At 38.5% G+C, this 13,723-nt stretch overlaps 1 protein-coding gene across 3 annotated transcripts in view; it reads left to right on the forward strand.

Annotated features, from left to right (window-relative positions):
- Positions 1–10,825, forward strand: part of LOC113231700 (neurexin-4) — a 37,641-nt gene extending 26,816 nt beyond the window's left edge. The window contains exons 20-24 of one of the 3 annotated variants that reach the window (XM_026466167.1): positions 636–769; positions 3,045–3,255; positions 4,958–5,095; positions 7,035–7,126; positions 9,440–10,825. In XM_026466167.1, the coding sequence (XP_026321952.1) occupies positions 636–769; positions 3,045–3,255; positions 4,958–5,095; positions 7,035–7,126; positions 9,440–9,538 (674 nt within the window). In that variant the 3' untranslated portion in view covers positions 9,539–10,825. Of the gene's footprint in view, positions 1–635; positions 770–3,044; positions 3,256–4,957; positions 5,096–7,034; positions 7,127–9,439 lie in introns of those variants that run through there. The other 2 variants (XM_026466166.1, XM_026466168.1) reach the window with 2 other exon arrangements.
- The last annotated feature ends 2,898 nt before the right edge of the window (positions 10,826–13,723 follow it).

The raw sequence follows: 13,723 nt of genomic DNA on the forward strand, positions 1-13,723 counted from the left end.
GTACTTACCAACTTTAGGTTACATGAAAGTAGTGCTAGAAGTGCCTAGCTCCATCTGGTGGCATATGGTATGTGGATATGCTGAGTTTCGTTTCAACTTAGCACATTCTTCACAACCGAAAAAGCAGAAAGAAACCAGAGACGATTTTTACGCGCAATTCTTCGATACTCGAACATCGACATGTTTTCTGCGCATACATAGGTGCAAATGGCTGCCGGTACCTGTGGCACGTGTAGTGCAAGTCAATGACCTTTGGATCAAGCATGGTTACCGCAATTAAATAAAAAATAAGAATTTAGATTTTTTTTTTAATAGTTTTTTAGTGATTTGGTTTCAGTTTCGGATATAGAATGACCTCAACTGAGAATGCAAATCAACACATTGTATACTTGATAGCGTGCGAGTATAGATCAACGGATCGAATCCTTGTGACGGTATGCACTTGTGATGTTTAGTAGCAATACCTCTCGCCTATGGCGAAGGATAAAACATCGTAATAAAACCTGCTTGCTGCAGAAACTTCCCAATCCTTAAATTCCCGTTCCTGTCCTGCCGTGGACTGTAAACATTCCTCTTGGAGAAAACATTTGCCGAGCAGTGGGATGTAATACGTTGATGTTGATTTTCATACTCAGGTCATTTTCGTGTGGTGTTCGACTTCGGCTTCGAACGGCAAGAAATCATATTCCACGGAAAGCACTTCGGTTTAGGCCAATATCACGATGTGCGGCTGTCGAGGAAGAACAGCGGCGCTACTATGGTCTTACAGGTACACTAGATGTTTCTAAACAACCGCAAATAAAATGATATCGGCTGTAGCCTAGAGTAGCACACGCAAGTTGATAGCGAGTCTGGAGATCTTGAGTATTAGACAAGTAAATATTGGATTTTTATTGTCCTTTGTTTTAACAATGATAGAAAATAATATGGGCAATCTTGCACTTCGATATTTGAATTATTACATTATAGTAGTTATATCTTTAGATGGCACTGACATTTTGAATTGTTGAGTAAAACGTGAAACCACAAAGAGCGGGTGCTCCCGACCCGACACGCGCCTGACCGGCACCCGCTCTCTGTAGGTTTCACACTTAAATGGAGGTGTTTTTATGTAGTAAATGTGGTATTCGACAATTTAAAAGTATATTTATACACAGTTTGAAAAGCAACGTAAAGAACAGAAAACGTCAGAACAAAATAAAAGAATAGCCGGTACTATCCATAAAAATCTGCTCAATAAGCGCCACCTAGTTGATTTGTTTATTATCATTAGAAATTAGAGAAGCTTTGATAAATTCCAGTAAAAGCCACAAAGATGTTTACAATATTCCGGCCTTATTTATTGAAAATAATAATATAAAACTTTAATATGTACGCCGATTTATAATAGCTACCCACCAACCTTCCCAATCCTTTTTCATCCAAATTCCGCACCTATTCCATAATCTATAATTCTGCTTTCAAAACCCTTTCATTGGCTAAATGCGAAGGCAAAGCCACTAATATTGAAAAAAAAAAAAACAATTCGCTAACAAAAATAGCTATTTGGTACTCGACGCGTCCATGGTATACCAATGGGTACTAAATACGTGTAAACACCCGACTACACTGCCTTGTATCGCGATTAGCTGTCCTCTATTGTAAATACGTTGGTTTTGTAAGCTGAGTTCACACATAATTAGTCGTGTAATTAGACAAAATAACCATATTCAATTTGTTGTATGTAATATTTTTATTTTTTATTTTTTTTTATTTTTTTTTTATAACGCACACACTCAACATAGCCCCGCACTAGGGAAACCCTGTGTCGCGGGTGCCATGGACACACATATAGACAACCACAAATTACACCCAAACTCACGAGAGAAATAAATGTAGGCCATACAAACATTTCTCCCGACCCGGGAATCGAACCTGGGACCTCTGCGTGGCAGTCCGGCATGGTAACCGTTCGGCCACGGAGGCAGTTAATATTGTAATAACTGTAAGTGATCAATAAAAAAAAAAACTTTTATTAGTGAAATATCACGCATACAAGTTGTAACTCTTCGTACTGTAGCGGGAGACGCGACTAAGTGTAATACATAAGAGTTTATATAGAGTGGCGGCGGGCGCGGGTGCGTTCAAATTAGCCGCTGTTAGAAGTGCTGCAGCCGCGCGGCGGCCGCGCGACTTTCGCGCTGCTGAAGTGCGACCAAATTTTTAGTGATGTTTTATCTTTCGACTCAGTTACGCGATGGATTCTTATGAAGAAACATTACTTTTACTTATTTTGTTAAAACTGAAGAAGAAAAAATTAAAAAGTATACCAGAACGTATTAGAATCCGTTCGTTACCTTTATTTTGTTAAAAACATCAAAATGAATACTATAAGGTTCGGCAATATAACGACAAAAAATTCGAAAATTACATGAATAGAATCATGTTTATGGAATTACTTTAACTCTTGGAAAGCCATATTCAACAACAAGAAACCATCTTCGGAAACACTATTTGTGTACAATAACGACTTATAATTACGCTCAGGTGAGTAAAAAATTCGGAAATACTATACCCGTGTTGCATGGTGTTTTACATTCTCTATAAATTCTTCAATTCGATTTCCGTCTATCGCAGTTAATTTGAAAAATTAATACATACAACTCATTAACCGTGACTGCAAGCGAGCGCGGTCGCAGCGCTTTTAGAAATTGTACGAAAAGCAACAGTCGCGCGGTGCAGTGCTGCTGTGGTCTACCCGTACGTTTAATAGTGCTGCTTGGTCTAGCGTCTGTTTGCAATTTCGATGTGTGGATCTACCCGCTCGTATCCGCTTCGGCACTGTTAAAAGGAAGACGCCAAGACCCGCGCGCCCGCACCCACCGCCGCGCCTGCGCCTGCACTCTGAATGAGCTCTTAGACTGTGTAAAAAGGCGCGTTTTTAGTCTGAGTGTAGCTCTGCCCGAATGAACTAAGTGATTTTCTAAACCATCTCAATTTTATTTTACAATTCCATACTTCTGCCGTTTCGTCAGAATTAAAAATGTACAATGCTTTTTCGCTAGGTGGACAATTACGAAACACAAGAGTACAACTTCAACATAAAAGAGTCTGCGGACGCGCAGTTCAACAATATCCAGTACATGTACATCGGACGAAACGAGAGCATGAACGAAGGCTTCGTGGGCTGTGTTAGCAGAGTGGAGTTCGACGACATCTATCCACTCAAGCTGCTTTTCCAGCAGGATCCGCCGCCTAATGTGCGCAGTTTGGGAGGTCAGAAGGGTTTCAAATTACTAACTTATTCAGTACTACTTATGTTTTTCTTGGCAAGTCGGTTGTCATGAATTAGGTTGGTTATTTACTTAACGGTTTTTGTTACAACCACACCAATTGCCTGGTTTCAATCTAGGGTGGAAAGTTCCTTGTGCTGTAAGTACCAGAGAAACGGCATTCAGTCCGGGGCACAAGCTCCATATCTTTCTACGTTAGTTTTGATTATAGTGACCCCTCCCTACTTACCTTGAGGGTACGGCAAGGGCATACGAGGACACTATAACCTTACACTAGAACCTTATAAGTTCAGGTTCTGACCCCAGATTAGCCAGTGTATAGGGTTGTCACAGATTTCTGTCACTTGACTTCATCTGGTTCTTCGAGAGGCTAGTGCCTCGGGTGAGCCGCCCCGGGTGCACGTACAGTACCCTCCCTATTCTCCAGATAGGTACCGGAGCTGTGGGCACGCTTACGTCCTGTTGCGCATTGCACAACTAGCGGTTGCCACCGCTAAGCCGTCGACTCTGAGTCCACTACCAAATCTTCTCAGTGGTGGCGGAGCTGTAAGGCACGTCAGTCCGGGGCACAATTGAAACACCTAGATTAGAACCAATTCAGTACCGGGAATTAAAAGCGGGATTTGTTGGCCCCCGAGGTCGTCTTATCGAAATTTAAATTATCAAAAGGTAGAGGTTTCTTAATACGGTACGACTTTTTATTTCAACTGACGGTGAAGAAAATCATCGTGATTAAGTCTTTGAAAACGTATAAAGTGTAAACTACGTTAGGTTAGGGCGTGCTATGGCTTAAACCCTCTGCTTAGAAGAGACACACGCCCAGCAGTGGTACGTCTCATTGATGATAACGATGGTACATCATGACGGTTTCACTCCAAAGTCACGTTAATGTTATATGTTGTCAATGGCGTTTAATTTTTTTTATTATCCAAGTGACGGGACGAAATAGTTTTGCGCCTGGTGGTAAACACATTTATCCATAACAGTTGCAGTCCCACTTAGAGCTTTTAATCACAAAGATCTCAAGGGCACTGCTATTGCGCCCGTCAACCTGGTGCGTTCAGAGGGGCGTTTAAAACGTGTGTACGCGAAAACCTTGCTTGCCCCGCTGAATGCACCGCCATTCCGTATTTGCGGCCTGTAAGTTCACAAGTTCCTTTTAGTAGCAGTAGAGCACCTTGTGAAAGGGTTCGTCCAGGGAAGTACTGCCACCTTATCTATTTCTGCCGCCAAGTCGTAATGTCAGCATTACTGTGTTTCGGTTTTTGAAGGGTGAGGGTGCTGGTGAAATTGCAGGCACATGGAATTTGTCAACTTATGTCTCAGGGTGACGGGCGCAGTAGCAGTGGTGATTTTAAGCTCCGAGTGGCACTGCAACTGTTACAGACAGGCGTGTAGCTTACCATCAGGCGCACGACTTTTTTGTCCCGTCACTTGATATATTAAAAAAAAAATTATGTGCCTGTGACCCCTTACTCTTACCCTTACCCCGTACCCTTCCGAACCGGAACGCAATAATGCTGACATTACTGCTTGGCGGCAGAAATAGGTAAGGTGGCAGTATTCCCAGGACGAACTCTTTCACAAGAACCTCTGCCGCTATTAAAGTAGTTAAAAACTTGCCTACCAGACTGGACTGGCCAGGGCCAGTAATATTATGATATGAACTGATATGGGTGTCGCAGGCGGCAACCTGCACGAGGACTTCTGCGGCGTGGAGCCGGTGACGCACCCGCCCGAGCCCACGGAGACGCGCCCGCCGCCCGACGTGGACCTGCAGTCTGACTTGGACTACCACAAGACGGATGAGGCCATCCTCGGCAGTAAGTCATTCTACGCTAAACTCTATAACTCACGCTCTACATTTTACGGTACACATTCGTATGCTTTTCAACTCTTTACTATAAGGTTTTTTTTTTTGTTCTTTTTTTTGTTAATGGTTAAATATTCTACCAAAGATTATGTAAGGAGTAGTTTGAAATAATCTAATTTAGTCTGAAACCAACCTTGTAACACATTATAATTTCACTCCTACGTAACATAAGCCACAAAAATACGCGCATTTATTCATAAATCACTTTATTTTTATAGATCTATTATACTAACCAGTAAAACTATAAAGCATGAAAAATAATGTATGTATCCATTGCAATACCTCGAGAATCTCGAGAGTTATGCTCATTTTAGTCCTTATGTATTAAAATGTTCGCTAGTGAATTTTGACTTATACTCTAGCCAATTTTGGCTAGTAGAATAAATGTCAACAAACAAAAACAGATGATTTTTAGGGTTTTCATCTCCGACTCTTTCACAGTTACCACAATTTCAAAATTTTCCTACGAAATTCGACTAGATAAAAGGATAATACTAAACTAAATGCAATAGCCATCAGTATAAACATCTGAATATTATTCAACAGAAGTTTCAAATCACCTAGAAATAACATAAAAATGACCAGTAACTAATTATTTGTAAAACTGTGTCATCCCTATTGACATTTTGATTTGAAGGGAGAGATTGCAAACATTCGAGTTCTGGTGGTAATTCAAGTTCAGAATCGCAAATAGATATGTGGTAAATTAATACCAAATAAAATCTTACAATTTTGTTTCTTTTCATCTACCATTACCTACCATCGAGAAATAAATATTAATAGGATGCAAAAACTTTTTTTATTCCTAAATACGTATCAATAAGTATTTTGTAAATTTTATAATAATTGGCTAGGTAAGTATTACTTCTACATAACCCAATTACATACTTACCTATTAAATTCCAATTAAGGGAGCAGGTCGTGGGCAGAGCAAGCCTTAATAATGTGCATCGAAAAAAATGTTCTTTTCCTATGCCATCGTTGGTTGCCAAGCAACGTTTTGTTATTAAACATTCTACATCGAATTTGGCTAGAATATATTTGTTTCACACAGTATAGTATTCAGTATATAGCCTCAATTGTACTTTATATTTTTTCCAAAGTGGTTTATTCAACACTTTCACTGCTATGCGAAATCAACCAAACCCATTTGAGGTAGTGTAGACTTTTAAGATTCTATACGTAGGAGGGATCGAATTGATTATCTACACGGTTTAGATCGAGTGTTGAATGCTAACACACTTCATGAAGTTTATTAGATTATTTCCTGATCTCTTGAAAATTTTCAACAATTCTACACGTGTTCACATAAGCCAAACTATAAATAGCACTTGGAAGACTGACATACGTTTCTCACCTTCCACGCTTTGTTCGTCTCGCTGGCGCTAATAATAAAATGGGTTTGGAACAAGGTCAATGCATTTTCCTGCATCTGGACACTCGTAAACAGTTTGTTGGTAACACTCGAGTGTGGAAAACGTGCCGTTACATTAGCAAAAGCCGGGATATACAACACCGCACATGCTAGTGAAAATAAGTGATATTTCAGTACAAAAATGATAACAAAACACATACCTTGTGTTGTGGTATGATTGCACAGTTTATGGAGAGTAACAAGCTCCGTCAATTTACTGTGTGAATGTTATGATGACGAAAACTGTTTAGTTAAATTTTTATTGTCAAATTTAACAAGAGATAAATTATGAAGTAAATATATATATTTCTTGTACCAAGTGGCTTTATGAATAAAACATTCAATAGATTTTTTAACACATATTGCCGAAACACATGTATTGAATATTGATGTATCGGACTTGTGATGTTCATTAACATTTCTTCTATTTAATACGTATTAAACAATATGGATTTATACGTTATTTGTGGTGTAGCGGTGCTGGCGTTCATCTTCCTGCTGCTGATCGTGGTCGCCATCGTTTTGGTGCGGGCGCTTTCCCGACACAAGGGAGAATACCTTACACAGGTGATAATAGCTTTTATTATATCTCGTAACACCAGTAAACAGTTTTACAGACGGTAGTACATTAAGCTACACCTTGATGGATCTTTTGCCGTTGCACTGAAGGCGATGTTTGAACTAAAGTGTAGCTTGATGTGCTGTTGACGTACGTACAAGTGCAGTTAACGTACCGATAACGGTACGTCAAACTAAACTTTAAATGCAATAGTATCTCACTAACGTTAAGATTTGTGATACCAAGTGACAGGACGGACCAGTAACAACAGTAAAAAGAAACTTGCATAAATTAATACTGCTCTCAACCATTTTTAATATGTACAGATCACAATTTAAAATGTGTATCAATCCAAAGAAGCATTTTACAGTATTGAGGACATTTTTAATAATTAGTTTAACTTTATTTAAAATTAGTAGTAATTAACATTTAACAATTATTTTTGATTGGTTCGTAATATTAGTTTATGGTGCTCTCTAAATTTGCAGCGTCCTTGCAAGGTATCACATGTATGGGAACAATATATTTAAGATCTTTGTAAACTCGCTTGCCACAAGCATATATAAAGACAAATATGAACAAGCCTAGTGGTAAACGACGAGTCGAGACGAGTGGTCTGACATATCAGTTGGAGTGCTGCTCAGAGATTTTTTTTATTGAGGCGTCAGCCTCATGGGAGGAATACTGGGTTCCCTACTCAAAGGACATGTTCAAAAACTTGTACAAGCTTAGAGCGCCAAGACATACAGGCTCTCTGAGCCAACAATTAATTTGTCCATTGCATGAACTTACATCCCCAAACATTGTTCCTCTTAGGGATACGTTACGGTCACATTCCACCAATACATGATACAGAGCCTCTATTATATTGCAAGTACTGCACAATGGGGATGGTTTAAAACCCATCATATGAAAGAATTTATTAGTTGGAATGTGACCAGAACGCAGTCTGAAAGTCGATACAAGATATTGCCTTGCTATATTGACAGAATCAAACCAGGGTACCCACTGTGGATTACTCTGAATGGTTCTGTACCATATTCCAAGGCCTTTATCCACCGACTGTTCTCCGAAATGATATTCCCATTTTTCTAGGGTTCTTTTCTTAATTAGTGGAATAATCTCGGTGGCATAAGGCTTACAATCGAGTACAGTACCATTTTCAGCAGCTGATTTTGCATGGGAGTCAACTTCTTCGTTTCCGCGCAATCCCACATGGGAGGGAATCCATTGGAGCCTTAAACGCACACTTCTGCGGCGCTCAGAGATTTAAATCACAAAGACCTGAGTGGCACTGCATTGCGCTCGTCACTCTGAGACACAAGTTGTCACTTGTGCCTATAATTTCACCAGACTTTTTAAATATCAAACTGTCGAGACCAGCACGATATTGACTGTACAATATTATTTTGGCGTTATCATTTAGTAATAGAAAATACTCGTTGTTAATTCGTTATCATTTGGATTTACAGGAAAGGATTGGAATGGTGATCGCGTTTAACGCCATAATAAAGAGCACTAGTTGTACCAGATAACCACACTAACTACCTGGTCTCAAACTAGAGAATTCCCTGTACTATGAGTGTTACAGCAATGGAGTGAATACCTTCTAAGGTATTCACTCATAACACAGAGCACCCAGATTGTAGCCAAATTAAAATATGCATTTTTTAAATTGGTCCTATCGAGAATCGAACCGGGGACCTTCTCATCTATCTCCCATAGCGCCAATCTTTGGTAAAAAAAAAACAAAAACGAAATTTCGACGCTTAAGTGACCATCGCGCAATTATCTTGAATGTATTTCAGAAACATTGTAAAACAGTTGAACTGTTTATTTATATTCTTCTTTGATTAAAACTTCCATGTGTTACACAGATCTTAAAATTGAAATAGTGCGTACATGACCCTAGGGTGACGCAATTAAAAATTAAAAATAAATAAATAATTTTTAAACTATAAGAACATAAAACTAATAAAATTTTAAAACTAGTACTAAAAACAGTAATTGTATAGGTATTAAATTAATTATTTTTCAAAAAACTCTTGTAGGCTATAATAACATTTTTTTATCAAATGTGCTTTCTGTTTGGTAAATAAATTAGTTTGTGATTGGGGTGAGTTTTCTTTGGAGATTCTATTGAAGATTTTAATTGCCATTACAAAAGGCCCTGTGCTGTGCATTTTTAATTTTGAGCTAGGTAGTGCCAGTCTAATTTTATGTCACACACAGTCCATCTTCATGATTAACCTCAGAGAGGTTTTACGGCTGAGTGTAGGCGTCTTTTGCTTTGGTGAAGTATGTTTGTTTTTGTTGTCCAGGAGGAGCGCGGCGCGGACGGAGCGCCCGACCCGGACTCCGCGGCGCTGGCGGCGGCCACCGGCCCCCGGGTCACCAAGAGGCGCGAGTTCTTCATTTAGACCAACTACTTCGCCGTACTGTCCACCGCAAAAGCATCTCTTATCTGCGTTCCGTGCACTCGAGGAACGCTCTTGCTCCTCCACCAAGTCGCATTCCGTCGCAAACGCATTTACGATGTTAAGAATACTTTTTTAATACCGCCAAAGTTTACTGGCGGCGATTACCGTTCACCATCAAACGGACAGTCTTGAGTGTTTAACGATATGTTTACAATTGAAAAAAATACGGCATGTTTGGACGAGAGCGTTCTGTTCCGCCATTTCGTGGATGGTGGGAGGGGAGGGTCGCGCTTCTGGCGATCGTGCTTTGGATATTATACATTCCCACGTTACACACAAACTTACATGTAAAGGTACCTGGCTGAGTCAAGAAAAACTTTCATAAATTTCTCACAGATGGCCCTATAGCCAAAATATCGTTACAAACAAAAAAAAACCAAAGATCTGCAACAAGCATATAGAAAAATTCGCACAGTTTGCTGGTTCGTTCCATAGCTCTGTTGAATTAAGGCACTGGTACCAATTCAGCCGGAACTAATGATTTTTTCTTAATAATTGAGTTTAAGGAACCTCATTGCAAGATCTGCAAAATTTTCGTTACTGAAATTTGCCAGTTCTCTATTAAATATTAAAAATCTGAAAAGATTAGTAGTTGTGCAAGTCTAATTGACTTTTTAAATTGAATCTCAAAATGCAACCAGTAAACATAAATTAAATCCCATGTAATTTCACAAAAAGAAAATACTAATATGTAGACAATATTCAATACGTATTGATAATGCAAATAGAAATCGCACATGAAACCACATTCGCTTTGATATCACTGCCACATAGTACAAATCTTAAAAACATTGTGTGTTTTATATCATGTCACTGTAGTTACGGTTTGTGAATAATTTATGTCTTTCAAAGCGAAGCTTGAAAAAGCAGAATTTTATTAAAACACCTATCTTAAGGTTTTTGCGATTGTTACTCATAGGAAATGAAACTATTTTTCCGGATTTAAATCGCGTATATTTGTTTTTTCAAACAAACCAACGTTTCGGGACTTTTATAGGTTCCATGGTCAGGGCTGACATCAGTCATCACTACGCAATTTAGATCCGAAAAAGTTGTTTTATTCCTTAAGCTATAAGTAGAGATTTAAAAATAGTCTTGCGATTTTTTTTTACATTAAAGAACAGTTGACTATCGGATTCCATGTCGAGGCTGTGTTCAAATAGACAAGTCGTTGACATAATAAGCTGAAACAAAACACGAACTAACCGACTCGCCATACATAGCAAGGGTTTGTAGCGTCCGAACCCGGGGTTGGTTTGAAGTTGCAACGGAACCTGAATCAGCCCAAATGCGACTCAAATTTAATTATTTTTGACAAGCAACCACTCCCGGGATCATACGATACTCGCATTTAAGCTCATTCGGGTTCCGTTGCAACTTTAGACTGACCCCGGGTTGAGACGCTACAAACTCCATAGCAAGCTGGCATCAAAACGTTCACAACAATCAGTGAACATTGATGAGAAAAATCATCTAACATATTTGTTTTCAGCTCTATTAAAAATTTGTGCTTGAATAAATCAGCATTAAAATGAATCTTTTTTACAAAGTATTGTAGCATGAGTTCATTTATAGTCTTGAATGAACTTCTAAACTTTCTCCCAATAAGTGCCATTCGGCCCTCATTTATCACAACATTCAGCTCTTACGTATCTTTCATATTTTAATAATATTAGTAAGACGTATTTCAAAAAATATAATAATTTAAGCAGCTAGGCGTTACGTAAATAAATTTCTACTTTGGGGGAACCTGTGAATAAAATAACAGTTTGGTTTACGATAAAGTGAATAAAATATGTAATAGAAATCACCACACATTTTCTAGTAATGTTGTAATGAAATACAAATCGTGAAACGACTTCCAAACGTTTATACTTTTGTACATTAGCGTTTATATATTTTGCTATTCAGTTAAGTGTGTGTGAATTTATAGTTCGACATTTCTGTAACGTAGTCTATAAATATTCAACTTTAACGGTATTTTCACTGTTCAAAAGGCTCTACAAGGTGGTTGTTTGAATATCAGACTGAATATTAAATCTATTTTAATGTAGAGAGCTAAGGATACCCAAAAAAGCGGGTTCTACTGATGTGCAAGCGTCAGCTTTAATGCACTGTCCGCACAGAGGCGGTAGCGGGAATTTCTCTTTTATGCGTTCCGGGTCTGGGAATTTTTGTAATGTTCGAGTTCTTAGCAAAGCAGGCGCGGGCCGGATCCGGAGCGAAGGCGGGGCTAGGGCGCAAAGCTATACAGCTTTCCATCCATTGACTTCTATGCAACCGTCCGCACAGAGCGGAAGCGGCGGAGCGCGGTTCGGGGCGTGGCTTTACCGGGATTGGAAGTTTTTTTTTAGTTACCAAGTGTGTTTTTATTCAGTTTCAATATGAATTCTACCGAAATTTCTTTGGCGTTGTGTCCGTAACGCTAATGAAAACATACATTTTTCTTCTTCACTAATCAACAGTGACATGTTGCTTTTTTTAAAATTTGTGTAGAAAATGAAACGTGGCTGGTTTTGGTGTCACACCGACCGCCTTTGCGCCGTTGTCCCGCTACGAACTCCGCGTGGGAGTGCTGAGTAGCACGCCCCGGTATGCATTTGCTTCCCGCACATCCGGCCCCGAACCGCTTTTCCCCGCTGTACCGCGACTGTGGTCTGAGCTTAATGCATTGAAATGTGTAACAAATCCCAGTAAATGCCCAGGTTCTGTTTCTTATAAAATGTCAAAGAGTTTTGTGTACAGTGAAAGGAACCCCAGCCATCGCAAATTCATGAATCTCATGAAGCTTATTTATGTATGACATTATTAGTACCTATAAGAATAAGGTTCTTTTTATAATTGCATTTATATATTATACTTTTCTAATTCTTTATTTTAGACTGCGTATATTTTAGTTTTTAGTAATTACTAGCACGTAAGATGATGTGTTTTAGTTTTCCGTCCAAAAATAGAGATTTTTGTTATTGTGATTATTTGAATCAAATAATTTTTTTTGTAATTTGCGTATTCGTATTTCTAATATACGGTTACTTATAAAAATTGCGACTGGTTTGCGGTTATCAATTTTTATTGTATTTATGTGACTGCGTTTATTAAATATTACGATGTTTTTTCTTTATGTTTTAATAAAAACGCTGTCATAAAAATACATTACTATACGGCATTTTTTATACTATGTCGCTTGGTATCGGAATGATTAATCAGTTTAATATGCTGATCTGTCCTCAAAACGTCTATCTTGAAAGTTACTCTGGCGTTTAGCGTCTAATCCTATACATTCTCGGTACCCGTTCTTGAACTTCACTGTACAAATATGACATTTCACTATAAACGGCTGATTTTCAAGATGGTCACGCCCCTATTAATTAATTATTTACTTAAAAAGAACACTGCATTGAAAAATAAGGAAATTGTTATTAATTATAGTCCCAGTGGCAATACCCTTGTGCTAAATTAATTACATATGTCAGATACCAGACAAATAATAGTGATAAAAAATGTCGTAATTAAAGTTGTAAGTCATACGGTAAGATACCGTGCCTTATTGGAGTGGCGATTTGGAGGCACATAGTTTCACGTAGTGTTGGCGTTAGAGTTTTATTTTACTATAACGATATCACGAATAAATTTTCCACAAATACATTAGACGTTCGTTTTATTACTGTACTCTATGTGAATGGCAAAATTTACGATCCTGTCGGAGTAAATCTAAAGATAAACAAAACATGTTCACCTGCTGACTGAGAAGTGAGAGATCTGTGCTACTAAACTACTAGTGGTTGTCTAAGAAATTTTTCTAATCTAGCCAAAAAATACTAACGACATTTAATATTATTCATTCCAACGTAAGTAAACTACCGCACAACATTTTACAAATCGATTTGTTTAAAATAAGACGAAATACAATTTTTTACTCGTGGCCGGGTTTCGTCGCATCGGCGAGTCGAGAATTTCGTACAAGAGTGCCAATACATTCAGCACATGTTTTTTTAACTTCAATGATAAACACCTATGTTCCTTCCTGCCGTTTTGACGCTTTATGCCAGAAACGCTAAATGGCAAACGGGCAGAATCTCAGATTAACAAAATGCCAGATTCTCAAAATGCCAAATGTCGCTGCCA

The sequence above is a fragment of the Hyposmocoma kahamanoa genome, unplaced genomic scaffold, assembly GCF_003589595.1.
Source record: "Hyposmocoma kahamanoa isolate Upper Pololo Valley unplaced genomic scaffold, ASM358959v1 66, whole genome shotgun sequence".
NCBI classification, from domain to species: domain Eukaryota; kingdom Metazoa; phylum Arthropoda; class Insecta; order Lepidoptera; family Cosmopterigidae; genus Hyposmocoma; species Hyposmocoma kahamanoa.